The 26271-nt window shown below is 41.9% G+C and overlaps 2 protein-coding genes across 4 annotated transcripts in view; both read left to right on the top strand.

Moving 5' to 3' along the window:
- The window catches only part of abcc8 (ATP-binding cassette, sub-family C (CFTR/MRP), member 8), a 202470-nt gene extending 192585 nt beyond the window's left edge, over window positions 1-9885 (top strand). Inside the window, exons 38-39 of the mRNA XM_048606980.1 lie at window positions 6897-6959; window positions 9669-9885. Of these exons, the coding sequence (XP_048462937.1) occupies window positions 6897-6959; window positions 9669-9806 (201 nt within the window). The 3' untranslated portion in view covers window positions 9807-9885. The remainder of the gene's footprint in view (window positions 1-6896; window positions 6960-9668) is intronic.
- A 5273-nt stretch (window positions 9886-15158) lies between these two features.
- Window positions 15159-22478, top strand: LOC109935437 (ATP-sensitive inward rectifier potassium channel 11-like). Of its 3 annotated transcripts, none has more exons than XM_048607253.1 (2): window positions 15159-18580; window positions 19943-22478. In XM_048607253.1, exon 1 carries the CDS (start codon window positions 15381-15383, stop codon window positions 16590-16592), a length of 1212 nt encoding a protein of 403 aa, XP_048463210.1. In that variant the 5' UTR covers window positions 15159-15380; the 3' UTR covers window positions 16593-18580; window positions 19943-22478. The 3 variants fall into 3 exon arrangements, with proteins under 3 accessions (XP_048463210.1, XP_048463211.1, XP_048463212.1); XM_048607254.1 differs by having other exon boundaries at window positions 20397-22478; XM_048607255.1 differs by having other exon boundaries at window positions 22083-22478.
- Window positions 22479-26271: the final 3793 nt, after the last annotated feature.

Genomic DNA, 26271 nt, shown 5'->3' on the forward strand with positions numbered 1-26271 from the left:
TAGGGGATGGCTGTTTTAATATGTTTCGGGTGGAAGCTAGAGAAGTGCAGTATCGTGAGGTTATCTGTTGGCTTGCGATAGAGTTATGTACTGAGGTGTCCGTCCCTGATGGCGATGCATGTGTCCAAGAATGAGACAGATTCTAAAGAGTAGTCCATGGTAAGTCTGATGGTGGAATGAAACTTGATGATATCACTATGTAGTTGTTTCAGTGATTCCTCACAATGAGTCCAAAGGAAGAAAATGTCATCAATGTATCTGGTGTATAGCATTGGTTGGAGGTTCTGTGCAGCAAAGAAGTCTTGTTTGAACCTGTGCATGAAAACATTAGCATATTGAGGAGCAAATCTGGTCCCCATGGCTGTTCCGTGTGTCTGGATGAAGAACTGGTTGTCGAAGGTGAAGATGTTGTGGTCAAGGATGAAGCAGATGAGTTGTAGAATGGCATCTGGAGATTGGCATTTGTTGGTGTTGAGTGCTGAGGCTGTTGCAGTGATGCTGTCATCATGGGGGATGCTGGTGTAGAGTGTCAAAACACCCATTGTGATGAGAAACATTCCTGGTTCGACTGGTCCGTGGAAACTGAGTTTCTGTAAGAAATCTGTAGTGTCACATTAGAAGCTGGGGCTTCCCTGTACAATGGGTTTCAAGATGCCTTTGACACAGCCAGAGAGGTTCTCATACAGGGTCCCATTGCCTGATATGATGTGATGTCCAAGAGTATTGGTTTTGTGTATCTTCAGAAGGCAGTAGAAGTCCCCTACATGGGGAGTACATGTGATGAGAGTGTGTAGGGTACTCTGAAGGTCTGGATCAAAGTCTCGATCAGTCTGTGCAGTTGACGGGTATGTTCTTGATCAGATCAGCAGGGAGTCGTCTGTAGTGTTCCTGGTTGTTCAGTTGTCGATACACTTCCTTGCAGTAGTCCGATCTATTCTGTATGAAGATGGCTCCTCCTTTGTCTGCTGGTTTGATGACAATGTTGCGATTGGTCTTGAGAGCACGGATGGCATTACATTGTGCCTGGGTGACATTTTGCGCTACCTTGTGAGTGCTGCTGATAACTCTGGCATTCACGCAGTCTCTGATGGCTTGAACATACCTTGTGTTTTCAAATAAACCTGTTGGACCATAACCTGGTGTCATGTGACATCTGATTTTGTCCACCCCAGTCCAACACCAGCACCTCCACATCCAGATAGATGACCATAGGTCAGTATATAAAATCCCACGTGTAAAGTGAGGTGCATCACAGACACCTCAGACACAAATCGGCTTTGCATCCCTCCTTTAATAACCACTTCCAGAAAAAGCTTTAAGTATTCAAATATTGAAGGTCATACATTACTGGAGTTTAGCCCTGGTTTTATTTGGCGAACTCTACTCCCAATATATTCCGAATGAGAAGATTATTTCCATGACACTTACTTTGCTGCATTACTGAGGAATTTAAACCATACCCTTACATTTTCCTGAATTTTTGATTTCTGATTTTACTCCAATTTGACCAACATTAAGATACAAATAATGAATTTAATTAAATCTCAGTCAGTCAGCTTAGAAAGACGCAGCAGATTGTAAATTCCTGTACCAAACTGCAAATGGAGAGGTTGTCATTATAAAGAATCCTGACAGTCTGCACCAGAACCTGGGGCTGATGTTCCTGCCAATGGAACTTCCCTTATTGCACCATACCACCTCCACAATGCATCAGAAAATCAGGGGGCCACTAATGACGTCGCGCTGCATGTTACCTCTAATGAGCTCTCCAATAAGCACTTTTGCAAAATGTTTTTCCCCTTTACAAATATGTAGACAGATTATGGAAAGACGTAGGAGCAACAGGGTGGTGGTGATGGGAGATTTTAATTTTCCCAACATTGACTGGGATTCACTTAGTGTTAGGGGTTCAGATGGAGCAGAATTTGTAAGGAGCATCCAGGAGGGTTTTCTAGAGCAGTATGTAAATAGTCCAACTCGAGAAGGAGCCGTACTGGACCTGGTGTTGGGGAATGAGCCCGGCCAGGTGGTTGAAGTTCCAGTAGAGGATTACTTTGGGAATAGTGATCACAATTCCGTAAGTTTTAGAATACTGATGGATAAAGACGAGAGTGGTCCTAAAGGAAGAGTGCTAAATTGGGGGAAGGCCAACTATAGCAAAATTCGGCAGGAGCTGGGGAATGTGGATTGGGAGCAGCTGTTTGAGAGTAAATCCACATTTGATATGTGGGAGGCTTTTAAAGAGAGGTTGATTAGAGTGCAGGACAGACATGTCCCTGTGAAAATGAGGGATAGAAAGGGCAATATTAGGGTGAAATTGTGAGACTAGCAAAGAAGAAAAAGGAAGCATACATAAGGTCTAGGCGACTGAAAATAGACGAAGCTTTGGAAGAATATCGGGAAAGTAGGACCAATCTGAAACGAGGAATTAAGAGGGCTAAAAGGGGTCATGAAATATCTTTAGCGAACAGGGTTAAGGAAAATCCGAAAGCCTTTTATTCGTACATAAGGAGCAAGAGGGTCACTAGAGAAAGGGTTGGCCCACTCAAGGACAAAGGAGGGAAGTTATGCAAGGAGTCAGAGAAAATGAGTGAGATTCTTAATGAGTACTTTGCGTTGGTATTCACCAAGGAGAGGGACATGACAGATGTTGAGGTTAGGGATAGATGTTCGATTACTCTAGGTCAAGTCGGTATAAGGCGGGGGGGGGGAAAGTGTTGGGTATTCTAAAAGGCATTAGGGTGGACAAGTCCCCAGGTCCAGATGGGATCTCTTCCAGGTTATTAGGGGAAGGGAGAAACGAAATAGCTGAGGCCTTAACAGATATCTTTGCAGCATCCTTGAGCACGGGTGAGGTCCCGGAGGACTGGAGAATTGCTCATGTTGTCCCCTTGTTTAAGAAGGGTAGCAAGGATAATCCAGGTAATTATAGACCGGTGAGCCTGACGTCAGTGGTGGGGAAGCTGCTGGAGAAGATACTGAGAGATAGGATCTATTTACATTTGGAAGAAAATGGGCTTATTAGTGATAGGCAGCATGGTTTTGTGCAGGGAAGGTCAAGTCTTACCAACTTGATAGAATTCTTTGAGGAAGTGACAAAGTTGATAGATGAGGGAAGGGCTGTGGATGTCATATACATGGACTTCAGTAAGGCGTTTGATAAGGTTCCCCATGGTAGGCTGATGGAGAAAGTGAAGTCGCATGGGGTCCAGGGGGTACTAGCTAGATGGATAGAGAACTGGCTGGGTAACAGGAGACAGAGAGTTGTAGTGGAAGGGAGTTTCTCAAAATGGAGAACTGTGACCAGTGGTGTTCCACAGGGATCCGTGTTGGGACCACTGTTGTTTGTGATATACATAAATGATCTGGAGGAAGGTATAGATGGTCTGATTAGCAAGTTTGCAGATGACACTAAGATTGGTGGAGTAGCAGATAGTGAAGGGGACTGTCGGAGAATGCAGCAGAATATAGATAGATTGGAGAGTTGGGCGGAGAAATGGAGTTCAATCCAGGCAAATGCGAGGTGATGCATTTTGGAAGATCCAATTCAAGAGTGAACTATACAGTAAATGGAAAAGCCCTGGGGAAAATTGATGCACAGAGAGAACTGGGTGTTCAGGTCCATTGTACCCTGAAGGTGGCAACACAGCTCGATAGAGTGGTCAAGAAGGCATATGGCATGCTTTCATTCATCAGACGGGGTATTGAGTACAAGAGTTGGCAGGTCATGTTACAATTGTATAGAACTTTGGTTCGACCACATTTGGAATACTGCGTACAGTTCTGGTTGCCACATTACCAAAAGGGTAATGCTTTGGAGAGGGTGCAGAGGAGGCTCACCAGGATGTTGCCTGGTATGGAGGGCACTAGCTATGAAGAGAGGTTGAGTACATTAGAATTATTTACATTAGAAAGACAGAGGTTGAAGGGGGGACCTGATTGAGCTCTACAAACTCATGAGAGGTAAAGACAGGGTGGATAGCAAGAAGCTTTTTCCCAGAGTGGGGAGCTCAATTACTGGGGGTCATGATTTCAAGGTGAGAGGGAAAAAGTTTAAGGGAGATATGCATGGAAAGTTCTTTACGCAGAGGGTGCTGGGTGCCTGGAACGCGTTGCCAGCGGAGGTGGTAGAGGCGGGCACAATAGCGTCATTTAAGATGTACCTAGACAGATACATGAATGGGCAGGGAGCAGAGGGATACAGATCCTTGGAAAATAGGCGACAGGTTTAGATAGAGGATCTGGATCGGCACAGGCTTGGAGGGCTGAAGGGCCTGTTCCTGTGCTGTAATTTTCTTTGTTTTTTTTTATTCTTTAAGTGGTGAAAGACTTTTTGGATTCCGTATTCTCCCAAATGATGATCTAAAAGGAACCTTTTAACCCTGGCAGTTCACCCATTGTACTTAAGTGAAATCCAATGACAGAAATTGATCAAATTTTCTAATCATCATCATTGGGTGTGCAGAGTATTTGTGCATATTCACAATGTACATGTACGAAAAACACCCTATACCAATACTTCTAAAGAAGAGTCATACAGGACATGAAACCCTAATTCTATTTCTGTTTGCACAGATGCTGCCAGACCTGCTGAGTTTCTTCAGCATTTTCTGTGCTTGTTTCAGATTTTCAGCATCTGCCGTCTTTTGCACCTACACGCATTCTTGATGCTATACGGTATTTGCTTAGCCTAGGAATATCAAATTTGGACACATATGGTATAATTGAAAATTGGTGATTCGTTGTTGTGAATGTATTCATTCTTGTGTCATATGCATCAAGCTCAAATTTGACCAGTGTCTGTTACTGAAAAAGTAATATTGAGGACAAGTGGTTGCAATACATCAATATTTTGTGGTATAATTTTGGATTCAAACCCTGTCCTGAAGCATAATAAGCCATTTTTCTGAAGAAGGATTGCAAGAGTTTCTTTAGATTATATAAAGGGCAAAAGAAAGGCAATCGTGAACATTGGGCCACTGTAAAATGATGCTGGAGAAGTCGTAATGGGGATCAAAGAAATGGTGGAGGAACTGAACAAATACTTTGTGTCGGTCTTCCTGGTGGAATACGTAAGTAACATCCCAAACATTCAAGAGAATCTGGGGGCAGAGGTCAGTATGGTGGCCATCACCAGGGAGAAAGTGCTAGAAAAACTGAAAGATCTGAAGTTAGATAAATGACCTAGACCAGATGGACTACACTGCAGACTTCAGAAGGAGATAACTCAAGAGATACTGGAGGCATTAGTGGTGACCTTCCAGGAATCACAGGAGTCAGGGATGGTTCCAGATGACTGGAAAATCCCTAATGCAAACCCCCCTCCCCCGCGCTCTCCCTGTTTAACAAGGGAGTAAGGTAAAAGACAAGAAATTACAGGCCAATTAGCCTGACCTCCGTCGTTGGTAAGATTTTGGAGTCCATTGTGAAAGATGAGATTTCTGAATATTTGGAAGTGCATGGTAAAATATGGCAAAGTCAGCATGGCTTCATCAAGGGGAGGTCAGGGCCTGACAAATCTGTTGGAATTCTTTGCAGAGGTAACAAGCAGGTTAGACATAGGAGAGCCAATGGATGTTATATACTTGGACTTCCAGAAGGCCTTTGACAAAGTGATGCACAGAAAGCTGCTGAGTAAGATAAGGGTCCATGGTGTTAGAGGCAAGGCACTAGCATGGATAGGAGATTGGCTGTCTGACAGAAAGCAGAGAATGGGGATAAAAGGGTCTTTCTCAGGATGGCAGCCAATGATTAGGGTCGATGTTAGGACCACAACTTTTCAATTTATACATTAATGATCTAGATGAAGGAACTGTGGGCATTCTGGCTAAGTTTGCAGGCAATACAAAGATAGGTGGAGGGACAGGTAGATTAAGGAGGCAGGAAGGATTTAGACAGGTTAGGAGAGTGGGCAAAGAAGTGGCAGATGGAATACAAGTGGGAGAGTGTGAGGTCATGCACTTTGGTAGGAACAATAGAGGCATAGGCTATTTTCTAAATGGGGAGAAAATTCAGAAATCTGAAGTACAAAGGGACTTGGGGAATCCTAGTCCAGGATTCTCTGAAGTTTAACTTGCAGGTTGAGTCAGTAGTTAGGAAGGCAAATACAATGTTGGCAATTATTTTGACAGGACTAGAATATAAAGGCAGGGATGTGCTTCCGAGGCCTTATAAGGCTCTGGTCAGACCACATTTAGAATATTGTGAGCAATTCTGGGCCCCATATCTCAGAAGGGATGTACTGGTCCTGGAGTGGGTCCGGCCGAAGTTCACAAGAATGATCTCAGGAATGAAAGGTTTAACATATAAGGAACATTTGAGGACTCTGGGTCTATATTCAATGGAGTTTAGAAGAATGAGGGGGGATCTAATTGAAACTTACGAATACTGAAAGACCTGGATAGAGTAGACATTGGGAAGATGTTTCCATTAGCAGGAGAAAGTAGGACCCAAGGGCACAGCCTTAGAATAAAGGGAAGACCCTTTTGAACAGAGATGAGGAGAAACTTCTTCAGCCAGAAAGTGGTGAATCTTTGGAATTCATTGCCACAGAAAGCTGTGGAGGCCAGGTCTTTGAGTATATTTAAGACAAAGATAGATAGGTTCTTGATTGTTAGGGGGATCAAAGGTTACAGGGAGAGGGTGGGAGAAAGGGGTTGACAAACATATCAGCCATATTTGAAAGGCAAAGCAGATTCGATGAGCCAAATGGCCTAATTTCTGCTCGTATATCTTATGGAAGGTCTTTGGCATTGATGGAAGCTGGGCAAGAACAGCAGTTACCAGTTAGGCAATGTACATTTAAAAGATCTGTAATATGGGAAGAGGAGTATGGTAATTATTGGTATGTAGACCATGTTAGAAAATAAACTCATATTCATTATTATGTTTTGTAGGAAAATATTTTACAGAAAGTTGTGATGACAGCCTTTGCAGATCGGACAGTGGTGACCATCGCTGTAAGTAGCAACTACTTTCTTGGTTTCACATTAGCTAAAACTGGGAAAGGTCACAGAGTTTCAAGGATCTTGAGTTCAATTGATTGTGAATGAAGTTAGAGTTGGGCGAACTGTATTTTCAACAAGAAGAAAGGTTTTTTCGGGGAATTTGAGTTGCATAGTTCACTGATTGAACAAGGAAATATGTTTTAATTAATTTTTGGAATGTGGCATCAAGAAAATAGACAACATATTTTGTGCATGAGAATACAGTGGATCAGGTGATTTAACGCAACTGCCACTTCATATGGCAATTCTGTATGATTAATATTGATGTAAGACAGGAGTTTTTAGGGCCAAAGTAAGAAGGGCCATTAGTGACATTAACAGCTTAATTTATTGATCACTTTTTCATTCAACTGAACTCATTTTTAAATGAATAAGGTGAATTTGAACCTAGTACTTCTGTATTATTGACCAGACATCTGAATTACAAGTTCACCACGTTAACATGCTCTAATTATTAAAATAAATTGTATTTGATGTGATAATCTGGTAGAATAATGGGAATGAGCCAAGTGTTGGATTTGTCTTATTTAGTGAGGACTGTCACCAGTTTTCCAAGAAGTGACAGTTAAAATGTCCATTCCAATCTGACCAAGGTCAATATTGAATTACAGGTAACAAGAATGTTCACCCAGAGCTGACGTAGTTGTCCTTAAATATACAGATTAGGTTCCAATTACATCACTGAGACTTGTTCTGCTATTTTAAAACTTAATATGAACAGGGGAATGGCTATGGCCAGAAGAAACCCGGTAAGGCAAATTTTAAAAAAAATTTATGCAAATATTCTCCCCATGGCTGCACAGTTTTCCTCCAGGTGCTGTAGTTTCCTTCCATAGCCCAAAGATGTGCAGGTTTAGCCATGGGAAATGCAGGGTTACAGGGATAGGGTAGGGGGGCAGATCTGGGTGGTTGCTCTTCAAAGGCTTTGTATAGACTCAATTGGCTGAATGGCCTGCTTCCACACTGTAGGGATTCTATAACTCCAAATGGATGATGACTACTGAATTTTCCCTGTCCTACTGCAAGTTTCTCTCCAACCCTGAGCGGATGTCCCAAATGCTAACAACAGAGCTGTTTGGACTCTTGCTGTTTGCTGCAGAGAACAGCAAAGATCAATGATCAATGCTCCTCACCATACTGCCCCTTACTATTACATCTCTTTTTACTGTCCCAGGTGCCCCTACATGAATGGCTTTCTGTGCTTTACTGTCATGGTCAGTTAGTTTATTCACCCTACAGCCCTCATTCTCGTCCTCCATCCAACTGCTGAGGCTCTTGTCCTCTAGATCCTCTACCCTGACTGACTCATTGTCAGACACTCCTGACTCTAAAGAATGATGAAATGACCCTGAAAGGTGTGGCTGCCTCCTGGTACAAAGAATCCAGGTAACTTTCCCCTTCAAATTGTGCATTGTCTGTCTTCAGTTCATAAATTCTGTGCTGAAGCTGCTTGAAGTTTAAATATTTACAGTAAATGTTTGCTCTGAACCACACCGGCATCCAGGAATTCCTACATACTGCAACTGTGGCACATCATTTGTCCTGCCATCCTCAATATGTTTAAATAATGACTTTTTTATTGAATGTTTTATTTAGTTATTTTATGTACTTATTAACCATGCCACCAGTTGCTATACTATTTTGAACCTAAGGAATAGAAGAAACATTAGTTACTTATCAGATAATCATCAAACTTCTTCTCTTGTAGCAGGGTAAGAATCATTTGCTGAGGCTGAAAATATTTAGGAAAAGCAGAAGCAACAAAACTCCTCTTTCCCTTCCAGAGCTGAACTACCTTAATTATTTAACTCTGGCATAATAAAGTGCTAAATCATACTAAGATTATGCTCCAATAAATGCTGCAGTCAGATTTTCAATATATAGAGAAATTAGAAGGTATGTTACATGAGGTTTGTCATAGAGATTCTCAATGGTACATGATTAAAAGGGTTAAAAATACTGCTTCATCTAATTAAGGAGAGACACAGGTATGAAAAGGTGAATATTGTCCATCCCTGTGTCTGTATGACAGGAGTGGTTGAGTAATTGATCACTAACTGTTGTCAGTATGTAAAGGTAGCTGCTTGATAATATGAGTTTGGTGATTAGAGAAAAATAAACATTGAATATTAACAATGGATTTAAAATTTGAATGGTACAGTACTCTAACATGGTATTTTCCAAAGTAGAGTGAGACGAGGTAGTTCAGTCCATATATGGATAACCATGTATTGAACACGTAATTGCAATAGCTATTGCGGAAGCGTTGTTATTCCCTGGTTCATGTCAGGCTCATGTGAAAGATTTCTTTACTTTTTCTTTTGTAGCACCGGATTTCGCTAATTCTGGATGCAGATCAGATTATAGTCCTGTCAGATGGCACAGTAGCAGAAAATGATACTGTATCCAATTTACTGAGCAGGAACAGCACATTTGCCTTCTTAGTGAAGTCCAATAAGTAGAGACTGGTCACAAACTGGCCTGCCGGGTTTGTATGGGAATGGTTTGTTACCCCTCACAGAAATCGAGCTGCATTCTGCTTTCACACTAACACGGGCTGTTTTTTTTATATTTCAGCATTGAGTGCCTAACCAAGTTCACACTTTCAAAAGGTATATCGATTTGCACTGAATCACGCTAATGGGTGTTTCTGTTTTCCAGCATCGAGTGCATACCATTCTGAATGCAGACTTGGTGATTGTGATGAAAAGAGGGATTATCCTAGAATATGACACTCCCAGTATACTCTTGGAACAGAGGGACGGAATCTTTGCCTCTTTTGTGCAGGCAGATAAATGATACATAGCAATAATTGCATTCTAGAGTTGCTTTTGTAATTTCATTTGATCTGTAAATAAAATTGGCACATTTCTTATGATTCTATCGCAATGAATAAGTTGTTCACCATCATCACAACACGTAAAGTAACACCATTGCTTGCACAAATTAATACAACGGAATTACTAGAAAAATCGCAGCTAATCTCTCATTGACACAAAAGTTTTTCAAACATCAAACCAAAATAACATTTAACATTACCATTACTGAAAAGAATTCAACAAATCTCCAAATCCATGTTCTTTTATGATATCCCTAATGTAATAAACTAGCATTAACGCCTTATAATTCCACACAATCATAATTTTCAATCCAAATCAGCAAGTTTTTTTTAAAATTCCATAATATGTAGCTTGTTAAGGTTCCATCTCACAAAACATCGGAAACACACCCCGTATCAGTTATTCACTCCCCTGAATACTAAAAATCTCAATATAAATACTCACAATCATGTCTACAGATACTAAAGTTTTATTCTCCGTTTTCTATTCAAACTTATATCGCACAAGGTCTTCGTAGCAAATCTTCGTCCCACACCAATAAAGAACACATCCTTACGAAATCCTGTTGCTCCGCGTGGCCTTTAATGCTGAAACTGACTAATTATTTGGCTGTGTTGTTTTTTGTTACTCCGGCAGAATACACAGACAACAAAATGTCTGTTATTGCTTCCAGAAAAAAACGATAAATTAAATAATTTTCTCAATACATACAAGAGTCAAGTATCTATTACAAATATTACATACTGTATAACTGCGCATAATTGGTAAAAATTTGGTAAAATTACTCCATCCGATATGCCCTACTCTAATTACTACAGTATCGCAATACATGAGGCACCACCTACAAAACGTAGGTAGCTACTCAACACTAGCTAACGTTACTCGATGCAGCTGAATTTGGAATTCACACTAAATTTGAATCGAGTTGAGGTGAATTGAGTGGCAATGTACACTCACCCTACCGTATTCAAATTACCATGTAGCATAATGCAGAGCCGTGCGAATATTTTAAATATGTAAATAAATTTCAGTGTAAAAATTGGTGAAATGGCAAATTTAATATCACAACATTCGGGGCATTGGATTTAGTCGCGCAAGTAACTGGGCATATTTTCAGAGTCATTGTCTTAGTCGTACCTTTAATAATCACGTTTTAGGAGCCCAGGGGTCTATTTCAGCAACACTTTGAAGTTATGCCATACACACTGCCAGGTACAGAGAAAGTTTCCTGCGCAGTCTGAATTTCCTGGAGAAAGAGTTGAAGAGCCAACTGTTTCGGCCTGACCTGAGGTAGTTCTCGGTGACTCACCTCCACAGACCAATAACAGGGAAGACCCTTGGGACACAACTCAGAGGGGTACCATCAGTAAAGGCGGTTTGATCACGCGCGTCCAAATCAAAGAGGGAGAGATTGGCTGAAGGTTTATCGCGTCCTCTTCTATAGTAATAGATGCTAAGAAATATAAATGTGCAAAAGTAGATGCTAAAAAGTTCACACCTGATTGTCTGAAGGCTCGATGTTGGTTCTTTGAGCTATTCTAGCATTTTGATACCGCTTAGCAGCGCGCCACTACATTCTTTTGTTGCCTGTATCCTTTATCTTTCAGTGATTTGGTTACTCAGGACAACAGCTGTGAACTGATACATTAGTCTCTCACACCCAGCAGCCATTCCCAACATCCTCTCCTATTGTAAATCAGCAAATAACTCCACTGGGAGAATCATCTGTTGGGAGACGCACTCCGGTCAGTCCCCATCCTTCAGAATAACACTTCACAAACCCGCAAAAACTTACACCACACCGAACAGATCAACAAGGTACACCAAGAAGTTAGATTTAATCCGTTTCTTTAAAGGCTGCAACATCCGGACAGCCTCGTGCCATTTGATCTATTCCCCAGTCCAGCCGGGGACTACAACAACTCGCCAGGACTAGAGCCGAGAAAGGGTGAAGCGATGAATAGCAAGAGCCCACTTTACCATATCCGCACATTGCCGCCTCCTATGTTCGATTGAGTTGGTTACAGGATCTGAAGGAGATAGGAATTTCTACTGTTTTTTTTTCAAAACGGAGTGGCGTACAATCAAAATGAGTGTGAGGCTATCCAGGGCGAAGAAACTTCATACGTGGCGTAGTGAAAATCTCCAAGTATCTGTCACGCTCATAACGGGGAGGTCATGAGTCAATTGAAAACTTCAAAACTGAGATTGATATCTCTTAGTTAAGGAAATTGATGGTTATGGGCAGAGAGTTGGAAAATGGACGGGAGCCAGTACCTAATGGTGCAACTGGCTGAGCTGTACTGCTGTTGCTATATATTCACTCAATACTGCATTCAAAACACTAGCCACTCACAATACCATATCAAAGTACTGAGTGATGAGAATGATTATTTCATGCGATGGGAGACTGAATGAGGATAATGGCTTATCCCCACTGAAAAGAGGTGACCAAGGAAGGACACAGAGGATATCGAATTACAAAAAGCTAAATCCAGAAATATTAATTCACTCTAAATTACAACAGACGCTGCTTCTAAATATAAAATATGGTTTGCTCCTTCCTACTTCTTCAATATTCACTTTTTACACCGTATTCAGACATATGCATCTCTCTCCTGTTACCTTCCAAGACGGAAACGCAAACCAGTCTGAGCTCAATGCATTCGCAGCCACAAACTATCATAAAGCAGACTCAGAGATAGTAGGAACTGCAGATGCTGGAGAATCTGAGATAACCAGGTGTACAGCTGGATGAACACAGTAGGCCAAGCAGCATCAGAGGAGCAGGAAGGGTCTGAAGAAGGGTCTCGGCCCGAAACGTCAGCCTTCCTGCTCCTCTGATGCTGCTTGGCCTGCTGTGTTTATCCAGCTCTACACCTGGTTATCTCATAAAGCAGACTCTATTTGCCACCTTTCTATGCGGTCATTCAAGTGTGCTTCCTGCTTTGCCGAATAATTTCAGGACGAAATCTAGTCATCCTTAAAGCTTGCGGAATCCTTAAATTGAAATCCTGCTGCTCTAAACTCACAGTGAAGTTGTAACTCTAGCCTCAATGCTGAGTAGTTACTGCAAGGAACCAAAGACTGCGGACACAAATTGGTGAATCTACCCGGCTTCAGATGTGACGCAGGCCTGTGTATGGACTGTTATTCCAGTTCCATATCAAAACAAGGTTGAAGTACCAAGGGCATGTTTTGCAAACCATCAGGGATTTCATTTAAACTTCCTTTCAATAATCGAAATACCCACGTTTGCCTGACAGGAAGCGTGGCGTTTGTTTGTAAACAGACTCGCTCAAAACCCTTTCCTAGATAGGAAAACTGAATTTGAAACCCTCAATAGACACACAGTTGGCAGAGCCAAGACCACCTACGGTCCATTCATATAAATACGACTGGCTTGAATGACATAGTAAAAACAACAAGGAGGCTAGGAACACTCATTGTTGTTCAAGTATAAATAGAACAGCGATTTCCTGCAGCCGCGCATGTGCAGTTATACATACGGAAATCAGGAAAGTGTTTCTACTGAACTAATCCTCTAGATACTGAAATCACTGAATCATACTAAGACACTCAGCAATGTAACACAAGGAGTTGCTGTACTTAAGTGTTGGTGCTTACTAAACTCACAAGAAATTTCAAACTTATCCATACCAGCGCAAGTATCTTTTAAATGTTTGATCCGTTTTAATTACTTCTGCACCACTCCTCTACGGCTAAAATTAACTGTGGAGTCTCATGTTTTGGTCATTGGTGGAGATCAAAATTGCAATTGTTTTCAGTCTTTTATTTCTATGTCTTTCCTCTCCCACTTCCAATATTTCTCTTTGTTTGCTGCACCCAATTCGTCACTGAATTCACCAGTCCAACTTACACTCCCAGTTTCAGTCTTCAGCCTATGCGATACAATTATGCACACAAGTTTCGGAACCCTTGGAAAGGGTGTTAGGCTGAAATGGCTCTCTGCTCGCCGCAAACTACTGTGCAAAAGTGTGCGGGTAAGCACAACCAATGGTTAGTGCTGAATAAAAACCGAAAGAACTGTAAATGCTGTAAATCAGGAACAAAAGTTGCTGGAAAAGCTCAGCAGGTCTGGCAGCACTGAGTTCTGAGGAAGGGACCGCTGAGGAAGGGACCCGAAACTTTAACTGAGTTTTTTTCTTCACAGATGCTGCCAGACCTGCTGAGCTTTTCCAGCAACTTCTGTTTTTTGCTGTCAATGGCTAGCGCTGTTGTTTCAACACTGATCAACACAACCCGGCCCAGTAAATGTTCGCACTGTGGTAAGCTAATCATTCTACTATGCAGTCAGCGTTGGAACTGCTGACAAACAAGTTCAAAATAGCAATGGACAGCGGGAATATCCCACCAAATTTAAACAGTTTGTCCCGTCGTGAGGCAGGATCTGAAGAAGGGTCGCTCGATCCGAAACGTTAACTCTGATTTCTCTCCACAGATGCTGTCAGACCTGCTGAGCTTTTCCAGCAATTTCTTTTTTTGTTTCTGATTTACGGCATTCGCAGTTCTTTCGGATTTTATGAGGCAGGATATAGCCTGGTTACGTTGGGAAACCTTAGCTACACCACATCAAACTACACCGCATCAAATGGTCTGGGAGCGTCTTTGCAGGGAGCGAAACAGAGTTAATGAAGTTTCAGGTCCAAGATCCTGGCTCACGCGCTCTCCCCAACATTTGTCTAATTCCAGCTTTTTGCGTATGTGTGTTATTGATTGGGCCTGCGGCATCTCGTCTTTTGAAAAGACATTCAATCGAGCGAATGGAGCAAAAGCGTACTGAAATGCCGGGCTAATAATATTCAGGACAGGAAGCGGAGAGGGAACTTTTGTTTTTCACTGCTTACACGACACAAATTGAATTCCGTGCAAAGCCGGCTTGTGTGTTCGAGCCCAGAGAAGAACTGCAGCGAATCCTGAATCGGGGTAAACAGTGCGAGGTTGGGAAGGACAGGAGATAGGAGAAGCCGGGCAGGACAGGAGAGGGGAGAGGGCAGAGACCGGGGACGACAGGATGGTAAAAAAGGAGAGAGGCTGGCGAGGAGAGGATAGTGAAGAGGGGAGAAGCTGGGGAGGAGAGTATAGTGAAGAAGATGAAAGTCTGCGGCGGAGGAGAAGATAGTGAAGGGGGGAGAGGTTGGGGAGGAGAGGATAATGAAGAAGGTAAGAGGCAGGAAGGCGCTGCGGCTCCCCTCCCTCTGGCAGCGCGGAGCGGCTGGGAGGGGCCGGGAACTGGTGCTCAGCAGCGAGCCTGGCACTGGGCTGATTCATTGCCCGGACTGCCCTCATCCTGCCCTTATATCGAGTTACCGGAGTGATTGGCGGCGCCAGGTGGGCTGCTGGAAGGATGTCCCTTCCTGGGGCACAGAGAGAGAGAATCAGTGAGCGGTAGCCGGGCGGAGCGAGTGTGAGCCGGGAGGAGGGAGGCAGCAGCTCGGTCTGTGTCCCTGTCCCCGTGTGTGTGTGTGTGTGCGTGTGAGGGGGCCCGGGCGGTGTGTCTGATGGGCCGGAGATGTTGGCCAGGAAAGGCCTGGTGCCCGAGGAGTATGTGCTGCGGCTGGTGGAGGACGTGTCCAGGCCCCGGTACCGGGCCCGGGAGCGCAAGGTGCGCTTCGTGGCCAAGAACGGCGCCTGCAACGTGGCGCACACCAACATCCGAGAGCAGGGCCGCTTCCTGCAGGACGTCTTCACCACCCTGGTGGACCTCAAGTGGAGGCACACGCTGCTCATCTTCACCATGTCGTTCCTGTGCAGCTGGCTGCTCTTCGCCATGATCTGGTGGCTGATCGCCTTCGCTCACGGTGACCTGCACCAGCCGGGGACCGGGACCGGAGGCGGCGGGAGGGCCGTGCCGTGCGTGACCAGCCTGCACTCGTTCACCTCGGCGTTCCTCTTCTCCGTCGAGGTGCAGGTCACCATCGGCTTCGGGGGCCGCATGATCACCGAGGAGTGCCCGGCCGCCATCACCGTGCTGCTGGCGCAGAACATCGTCGGCCTGGTCATCAACGCCATCATGCTGGGCTGCATCTTCATGAAGACCTCGCAGGCGCACCGCCGCGCCGAGACGCTCATCTTCAGCCGCCACGCCGTCGTGTCGCCGCGCAATGGCCGCCTCTGCTTCATGTGCCGGGTCGGCGACCTCCGCAAGAGCATGATCATCGGCGCGACGGTGCGGCTGCAGCTGGTCCGCCAGACGGCCACGGCCGAGGGCGAGGTGCTGCCGCTCGACCAGATCGACGTGGAGATGGACAGCCCGGTGTCGGGCGGCGGCATCTTCCTGGTGGCGCCGCTCATCATCGCGCACGTGATCGCGCCCGGCAGCCCGCTGTACCCGCTGCGCGCCGCCGACCTGCACGGCCGCCATTTCGAGATCGTCGTCATCCTCGAGGGGGTGGTCGAGACCACCGGCATCACCACCCAGGCCCGAACCTCGTACCTCTCCGACGAGATCCTCTGGGGCCACCGCTTCGTCGCCGTCGTCAGCCAGGAGGACGGCCGCTACTCGGTCGACTACTCCAAGTTCGGTAACACCGTCCGGGTGCCCATGCCCGACCTCGACGCCGAGCAGGCCCAGGTGCAGGCCCAGGCCCGGGGTCACGCCGCCACCTTCGACATCTTCCCGCCGCCCGAGCACACCACCCGCAGGAGGAACCTCACGGAGCCGCACCGCCTGCACTCCGAGACCGGGGATGAGGAAGAGCAAGGGAGCAGCGACAGGCCATGAAGTACACAGGCAGGCAGAGACAATTCCCAAACCCAAAGGAACCCGATGTACTTAAATATATATTAAACATATGGCTCTTTTGTGGTGTTAGTGGGTGGGGTCGACTTAACGTGTTCGTTAATTCTCTATAGCAATAAGCCTCGGGGATGTTTGAAACCTCTTTCTCGGGCAGGTTCCCCCTGGTGCTGAAGTTAACAGTTCCTCACGGGTTTGCGAGAAGCGATTGGTTGGGTTTGCATCAGGCTAGTGCACACCATGTCTCAGAGAGCAACAGCCGTGCCTCAAAAGTGTAGGAGCACGCAGCCCCCGGTAAACTCAATAGCCTTCGCTGTGCCTGGACGCGACAATCTTTATACAATCATTGCCGGCTGCGAATCGAAGAGACCAGGTTCGATGAGTAAATAAGTCAGTCTTGTGTGTGATCTCTTCCCCGATGGAAACCTAACCAGCTCGACCGTGTAGGGTTTAATCACAGAATCAGACCCACCCTAAGGCAGTGAAGCATTACATTTATCATGTGTGTCTCGAAGTAATATGTGGATAATAAGTGGATGCAAATGGAAAGGACATCTTTCCCTTTATTTCTGTTATTGACAGCTGAGTTAAAGATCAGTGGTATGATTCAGAGGTCGTAGGAATTGCCGATGCTGGAGAATCTGAGATAACAAGGTGCAGAGCTGGATGAACACAGCAGGCCAAGCAGCATCAGAGGAGCAGGAAAGCTGACTTTGAGTAGCAGGTTTCCTCAGACATTTTGTACTTGCAAACTCGTTGCGATGCACATAGGCACGTTGTTTTTGAGTGCATGGATGGCATCCTCCCGACCATTCTCATTTGAACCACTGCACCTGGTATATTGAAACTGCAGAGTAAATGTAAAATTGTATGAGATTGCACTCGGTGCCATGTTGATAAAACGCGACTAATTCCTCCTAGTTGTATCGTTAAATAGAATGACACTGACGTTTCCCACTAACGCTACCAATTATGAAGACGTGACAAACACATTCGTTTAGGGAAAAGAAAGGTAAAATGGACGAAAGAAAAAGACATTAATCAATCGAATATTTTTTCCAGTAATTTGTTTATTCACTTGAAACAAGAATAAAGAATGGCGAAACATCTAATTGTTGGAAACAACATTGGAGATTTTTTATCTACTTTTTTTAGTTGATTAGCAAGAGTTGATTTAAAAAAAACTGAAAAGAACCTTTCTGGTTTATGAGATGGGAGAAGAGTGTTTCCCAAGTCTCAGAGAATTGTATAATTACGGGGTCATTGGATGCTAATTCTTTCAATGTTGTAAGATAATTAGCAGAAACTAATCAACCTTAATACTGTTTTTGTTGATACAACCCTCCCATCTAGACTGCCATTACAATTGTTTTAACCAACCCATTCGGAGATGTATGATATCCTCCGAGACAGGTGAAACTCGAACCGACATTTTCTGCCGAGAGAGATAGTAGGATGGGTATGGACGCTACCAGTACACCATAAGAGCCTCTAGGTTCCCAGCACACGTCTACTAGTTTGCTAGTTTGTTTTTCCTTTATAATCGGCCGTAGGTTTCAGGTCTCAAGTTCGCCCAGTCATTGAGCCCACAAGTCAGGGAGTTTACAACAACGATTAGACCGATGTATGTATGTTTTCGGAGATCAGAATGTCGGCGATGCTACTTAGTTCCATCAACACACTCAAATATTGTAAGCAAACCTTGGGAATTTAGATCTGGGGTCAAATTATCTGGTCTGCAGTTGTACAAGTGCGTCCACATGGGAGCAGAAACATGCCATTAAAAAAAAACAAGCTAAGCCCGGAAATAAACAGAAGATTTCAAACTAAAATCGTTAATGCAAGGGCAACTTACCAGTAGAAACCAAACTACAGATGGAGCAAAGGGTGCGATTACGGTGCAGTATTACTTTGGAACAATATAAGAATGACAGCTCAACTTTAAAGCCTAATCACGGAGCTCCTGAAAAGAGGTAATTTAATTTCTACTTTTGATATTAGTTGAATTTAATACCAGCGTTCGTCACATGTGGCGTAAAAGTGTATATGGCTCTGATAATTTCGGCACTGCTAAGAAAAACTTACTTGGAGTTGATTTTAAATGTTTACAAAATTCAGATGTTCCCGTTTGTGCCATGTAAACATGTGTAATATAAGCGCATATGTACCACTTTCCCTTTTATGGACGAAAACAAACGGGAATGCTACAATAAGTGAGATAATGCCTAGAATTTTATAGGTAGCTCCAGCATAAATGCGCCATAGCATTTATGTTTTTAAATGGGAAAATCGACAAAATTGTGGAATTTAAAGCCTCAAGTTTTACAAATAAAACTGGAATTTAATTAAATTTAACCAGTTGGCATTAACTACAAATATCGATTTGTAATTTAAAAGTGTACGTTTTATGTTTTAAAAGGTATATTGATTGTAGGGGCATTATTTATAACTTTGTAGGAATTAAAACCAGTAGAAGATTAAGAATTTATCCAGAAAATCGTAAATACATATCATGTATAAACATTTGACACCGTGGCAGTTAAGAATCCTAAATAAAAAATAAAGAGTCTGAAAATCTGAGCAGACTTTACTGCTGCTTCACTGCGCCAGGGTCCCGAGTTCGATTCCATGCTTGGTCAGCAGACCGTGTGGAATTCTCTCCGTGTCTGCGTGGGTTTCCTCCCACAGTCCAAAGGCATGCAGGTCAGGTGGATTAGCCATGGGAAATGCAAGGTTTCAGAGATATGGGAGGAATATGGGGATCTAGCTGGGATGCTCTTCGGAGGGTAGGTGTGGATACGGTGGGCCGAATGGCCTGTTTCCACAGTGCGGAGATTCTACGAAAAGAAAACGCCACCAATTATTGAAATCGGAACAGTTTTTTTAAAAAGCTTTTGTGCTACCTTTACAGAAATTTTAAGTCTTTCGTGCAGATAACTTTACTGCGAGCACTGTTAATATCGTCATACAATTAATAGCATGCATTTCAGACTTTCAATTTGCGGTTTCTGTTGCACCAACAAATCTGAAATTAAACCTTTTAGCTTAAAAGTTTCATCTATAGGCAACTCACGGACCACTTCCAAATAGAAAGGTAGTTTGTTTACTGTTTCAAGTGAGGCTGTCCAGATTTTTATCCGACGTCATTTTATTATTTACAGTACATCATTAGCGATCCACAGTACTATGTTCTTTTGTCGGAGTGCGCTGGTGCGTTGCAGCCAATGGCTTATTGCTCAACAGAACACATATAGGGTAATTTTAGTTAAATCTTTAAGGCTCCAATCAATGCAGTTTCACAACTTTGCCTAATATCCGTTTTATTTTCTTTCCAGTATTTGGGTTAGAACCTCTTGATCGGTTTTCTATCCAAACTCTATCGCATGCATTTATTCTATAATACGTTTCACTCCAGTACCACTACATCTGAGCTAGTATCCTTGAACAAAAATCTAAACATTAAGCAGTCCAATGTTCGCTGGGAGTGTGGAGTCGGAAGATCTGCCCTCTAGAGTCAAGCTTTTGTACGTACACATCGCAAATTTGCCAATCTAAAGGAAGGAAACAAAAGCAATTTTTCTACCTGTGAAAATGATATTTATCATTTATGTTTCCAGCAATGAAATGACCGAAGTTTGCTAAATAATTCATGATTTCTGTTCTTACCCTTCAGAAACCTAATCTTCAGAAATAAAATGTTTTCACATCTTTCGATTTTGTTGCTCACCATTTAAAACTTTTCTTTCCTCCCTCGCATAATACTGTGAAACACACGATTCAAATTGCAAGCCGGAGGACATGACATCCGAAATCGCCAATCTGTGTTGGATTTGAAGTTCATGGCGCCCTCTATTGCTTTGCGAGCTGAATTCATACATTTAAAAATTCAAAGAATAACCACAAAAAATTATTTTAAAATGTGTAATTCAAGGGTAAATTCCATTGTTCAGTAATGTGTAAAAATAACTTAGTTATTTAAATGAACATGTGTACACAACTAGTGTAAAAATTCCCGAGTACACCTCCACTCTCAAGCAGAGATTGCTGATTCTGTGTCTATAAGGGAGTTTGTGCAACGGCAAACAGATTAGTTAGAGTTAACAGCATGATTACAAAGAGGAAATACCCCAGGTCCATTGTGTACAAAAAGAAATGAAGCCGTAAATTATCTCACCACTGTGCTACTCAATGTTCATCCATTTTTTAAAAGAGACCCTCTCTTGCTTTATTCGCAATGTGCATCACCCTGTACACCTTAAAAATCCAGGCATAGCAATTAGTGAAGCAAACAAGATATGCATTTCCTTGGAACATTGTAATGGTCATCATTTTCTTTGACTTCAGAAGGTGAAAAAAAAGGTGTATCACATATCCCAATAATATAGGTGTAACAAAGGCATGAACAAGAGTTCCAGCAGAAAATAAGTTAACGCAGAGGCACAGTCAAGTAAGGTTACAAAGATAGAAATACAATTTCTTAGTAATTGTTCAGATATGTTTTCAGAAGCTGATCTTAGTATCAAGTATGACTTAAAGGTTGTGAACAGTCTGTATCAGCATCAAACAATTATCAAGGAGAAGGATAGAGGTTGATTGCCAGTGAAACCAAAAAAAATGACTTTGGCCTTTCTTACTTTTAATGGATGAAAATTTCTGTTCCATCCATTACTGAATGTAAAATTATCAGGATGAGCATTTTGAGTTAGTGGGGAGACATTGCGATGTGGTGGCACAATAGAGTTATCAGTGCTTGTGGAAATTGATTCAGCACTTTCAGGTGGTGTTGCAAAGGTACAGTGTGTAAATGAGAAACAGATTTAAGGGATAATAGTGTAGCAGAGGAAGGTGATTCTCTGATTATTGATGACAAGAGGATGATTTTGTGGTCACCTATCAAAGGCTGAAGATTGTTTGCAAATGGATAAAGAAGGTTAGTTTATTATGGTTGTAGTTACAAAGTGCCTTGCTACATGTCAGCCTAATGAATACTGACTACTGAAATAGACAAGTTGTTAATTGAATCAAGAATGCACAACACTGAATTCTTACTTAGTATCAGCAATGACTCAGTTGTTAAGCCTCTTCTCTGAGTCAGAAGCTTCTAGGTTCAAATCCCACTTCAGAAACTCAGAACAATAATATAGGCTGGCACACTAATGCAGTATTGACAGGCTGCTGCATTGTACGAGGCATCATTGTTAAGAAGACAATTCCCAGTTGGATGTAAAATCTGACGATTCTTTTAAAGAATATAGGGGTGATCTTTGAGATCCTGGCTAATATTTATCTATGAATCAGTGTCACTAAAGAATAGTTTATCAGGACATTATCATGTTCGTTTTCTGTGATTCACTGTGTACAAAAGGGCTGTTTTTAAATTACACCATTGATTATACTTTATTGGCTGTAAATTGCTTTGGGATGTTTTGAGATCATGAAAGGTGCTATATAAATACATTTTCTTTTCTTTTGCAGAGACCTCAAATCTAAATCATACACAGAGATGCATTACTTTATTTATTTAATTTATTTGTAACTATTGAATCAGGACTATTGACAAGCTTTTGCTAAAAGTAAAGTGATTAAAAACAATTGTAGATTATTATAAAGACACCACATCACCTAACCATACTTATCATAATATCTCAGCATTAGTTTTGCATGGAAAAACAGATTATCGCCTGTGTTAATTTTTAAAAACTTAATATTTTGTAATGTTCAAAACATGTAAAAAGTTAACCCCTAAGATTGCATAAATGTTCGCTTATTAGGGACATTAGTGTTGAATCTCCAAGTGAGCTGGCTGTAGAGGTCTTCTCAGGAAAATTATATATTCAAACTGTCAATTGGATGGAGCTATCATATTCATTATCAGAGATTGATGTCATTCATTCAATTTTAATAAATATTGTATGTTCTAATAAAATTATTAAAGGTACATCATTTGTTTCTTTGGTTGTGATGTCTATAAACTACCTGGGTATGATCAAATGACAAAGCCCCACGTTGGGATAGCAACTTTGGCAGCAGTTTGCAAGCTTTTCAGAAGTGGTCAAAGTCACTGATTGACCTGAATCCTCTGAGTTGAAAATTTGGCATCTACTGCACACCTTTCACAGAATTATTTTGGGAGTTAGCAAACATTAAGAGATAAATCATATAAAGCCGAGTGGTACAGTGGCACTGTCTCTACCTTTGAGTTCAAGTTACATCTGAATGACTACAGATGAATGTTCACCGTGTGGTTCAATACCACCACCTCCCCACCATTCTCCAATGGGAAAAATAGTGTGTGAAGGCACACTTTAAAAAAAAATTGAATGGTATTCAGTTCTTTTAAATCAGCTAAACCAGGAGATAAACAAAATAGCATTAAAATATTTCTGTTTACAGTCCAAATTTAGAAGGAAAGCAATACAGAGCTGTCTGTTTGATCAGCAACCCATCTACCACTCTAACATTTACTCGCTCACCGCTGATGCACAGTTGTAGCATTGTATGTCATCTATAAGATGCACTGCAGCAAGTGACCAATATTACTCCAACAGCACCTTCCAGAAGCTAACAGATCCAAACAGAGGACTCGGATCTTTATGAACTCAAACAGACCCAAATATACCAAATAAATATTGAGAGATCAAATGGACCCTAGCAAATTCTAACAGACCCAACAATACAAAACAGAGCCTAACAGATAATGAGAGACTCATTACAGGTTGTAACGGACCCAGATAGTCCAGAAAATAAATCCAAATAGTACAAAACAACCCCTAACAGACGCTGAGTGACCAAAACTGACTATAAGGGGTCTGAACCGACTGAGCATTGATGCCAGACCACATGACATCTTCTGTTAACAGGTCCAATATCAGGAAGGAAGCCTTAAGCTCCTGCTGCCTCCCTCAACTGACAAATCATTACTCTTTTATGTTGAGCACAATTTAGAAGAGGCATTGATGGTGGCAGGAGCACAGAATATACTATAATTGGAGGTCTTCCATGCTCATCACCAAGTAGCACCACTTAGTTGACCAAGTCCCAAAAGGCATATCAGCCAGACTGAGTTTACTGTAGGTCGGAATAGAACCCACAAAATGGAAAAGTCGAATTTACCTCACTCTGATCTTTCTACTGGTTGTTAATGCATCAGCCCATGAGAGTATCGGTAGGAGTGACCTGCTGTCAAGCCCAGAGGCATGATGAAAGATCCTAAACATTCTTGTTTTGAAAACTATGTCACTGTTTTGATTGTTTTTTTGTAAAAGAAAACAGACTCTTGGTGGATATAATACAGTTACTTTCGAACATAGAATGGTCAAATTGGCTGTTGCCAGAAATTTCTGGCAATAACTAGAACAAAAGTATCATCTCTTTGGAATATTGCACCGCCATTTGTATGAATATTCCAGACAAGGCAGTGCAAAGGAAGCCCAAACAATGCATCACAACAGTTGTGTCTGGTTTGAAAGAAACCCACCAAAACATATTATGCTTGACTTGACCTTGATGCTAATGGCCTCTTTAGCACACAATGGATGAAGGGTAATCAAAGCAATCACATTAACTAAGGTGACGTAACCCAAAAGCCACCTGAATGAAGCTGCTTCTTTGTTTAATTGTTTCACTTCTGACCTCTTTCTGCTTGTAACACCAGATGAGAAAACAACAGAAGCAAGACCTGGCAACTTCTACTGCACTTGACCTCCTGAGAGGTTTTATTTTTTCTGTGCTCAGAAAGGCCTTCCACTTTCCATCTACTTACTAGTCTCTCAAATGCATTTGTATTGATGCCACATCCTTCATTTTAAGTAAGTCTTAATTTGTAAATTGTGTGTGAATGTATGTTTGAACCATTCCTGGAAGTTTTGAATGTATTAAGAATTGATACCTTGTCTATGCACTTAGGAATTTGCTGTGGATCATTTAAAAAAAAAATACACAGTGTGGGATACCATGCCTATTTGGAAAGGGAAAACAACTAAAATTTTTTAAAAAGTAATCACCACGTATTTTATAGGCAGATGAGGAGAACAGTAAAAATAGTTGAATTCGCTCCTTCCTCTTGTCTGTGACCAAAATCCTGGTTTCACATTTGAGATAAATTATTGCAACTGAGTTTATTTGATCCAAGTGCAAAAAAAAGGGCCAGAGATAAAACTTTAAAATGAGCAGCAACTGTTACTAAAATAAACCATTGGAAAACCAAAGAGTGAAAAATTTCATGGCTGAAATTGTTTTTAGAAAAAAACACAACTACAGCAAAATCTCTTGATCTAACATTAGGGCAAGTTATACTACAAAGATAGGTGTAGGAAAGGAAGAATTACTTGGTAAGACTCTAGCTTAGCTTCTCTTGCATTGCATTTGGTAGCTGGAAGAAGTACCTTCTAAAGACATGAGGTATTCTGAATGCGGTTTGAGCACTTTAACTTCAGTTCCTATCCAGAATAGAGAGTCAGAACCAAAAATTAACAGAAGTCCTTTACACAAAATAATCACTCTAGCCTTAAATAGCTGATAGAGCTGGAAAGGAGGTGACTAGAAAGGTTTTGTAAGAGACAGAGAAGGACTTTCAGGAGATGGAAAAAAAAGATGTTTTCCAAATGAAGTCAAAAGCTGAAGGAGAAGAAGCAGAAGCTCAGAAAAGAGAAAAGTAATGTAAGTTGTGTAAGATATATTATTGTTTTAGGAATTTGAGTTTGATTTATTTGTGTCATGTACTGTAATACAGTGAAAAGTGCTGTTTTGCATATTATACAGGCATATTGTACCATACAAAGTGCATAAGTGTAGCAAAGTGCAGAATATACTGTTACAGCAGCAGAGTAGGCACAGAGAGCGAGATCAGAATTAACATTTGTGAGGTCCATTCAAAACTCTAATAGCAATGGGGAAGAAGTTGTTCTTAATTTGGGATGTTTTAAACAGAGAGTCATATGGATGCAGGTTAGTGTTGTGAAGGTTTTATTTTGATAAGTCAGAAAGCCATTACGGAACAGTGACGTAAATGCACTTGTTCCAAGAAGAAATGTGACTGTAAACAAAGGCTTGTGAATGCACCTGGTGTGCGAGTGGAATATGATGTCTATACTTTTGGACTTAATGACAGGCAGTGTAAATATGTTAAGCCATTCATTTCATTTTGACTTCAGAGCAGAGAATGCCAGAGTTTAGTTTAGAAGAATGAAAAGTTGCATTTTTTTCTCTTCTGGAAAATTTTAGTTCAATTCAGTTTATTTCATTTTGGTTCGCTTTTGTTCAGGGGATATCAGTCACTGCAACTGCAGTGCTATTCTCCCTTGTTTATAAAGTTTTCAAAGCCAGGAGAATTTGGGATAGAAATCTTTATGTTGTTAGAATTGACAAAAATTTAGGTCACCATCAGTGAAAGGTTCAGGCCATCAGACTTAGAGAGGAATTGCAAAATTGCCTCTGCAGTTCAAAACAGAGAAACTGGAGGGAATCAGTTACATAGAAAACTTAAAACATTGACAAGGTATGTAATTATTCTGAATATCAGTCTCTGAAACAGTTATAGTTGAGAAACAGTTTGAAATTTTGTTTTAATGTTAAAGCTAAAATCTTTCTAACTGTAATCATAATTCTTATTTGTTTCAAAATGGTTATGAAAAGGATACGCCTTCCATAAAAGTAAAAGTTTTTA

The sequence above is a fragment of the Rhincodon typus genome, chromosome 17 (genome assembly GCF_021869965.1).
Source record: "Rhincodon typus isolate 14 chromosome 17, sRhiTyp1.1, whole genome shotgun sequence".
Taxonomy (NCBI): Eukaryota; Metazoa; Chordata; class Chondrichthyes; order Orectolobiformes; family Rhincodontidae; genus Rhincodon; species Rhincodon typus.

Excerpts from the sequence above, each read along its gene's own strand:
- LOC109935437 (XM_048607253.1), top strand. The coding sequence starts at position 15,381 with ATGTTGGCCAGGAAAGGCCTGGTGCCCGAGGAGTATGTGCTGCGGCTG.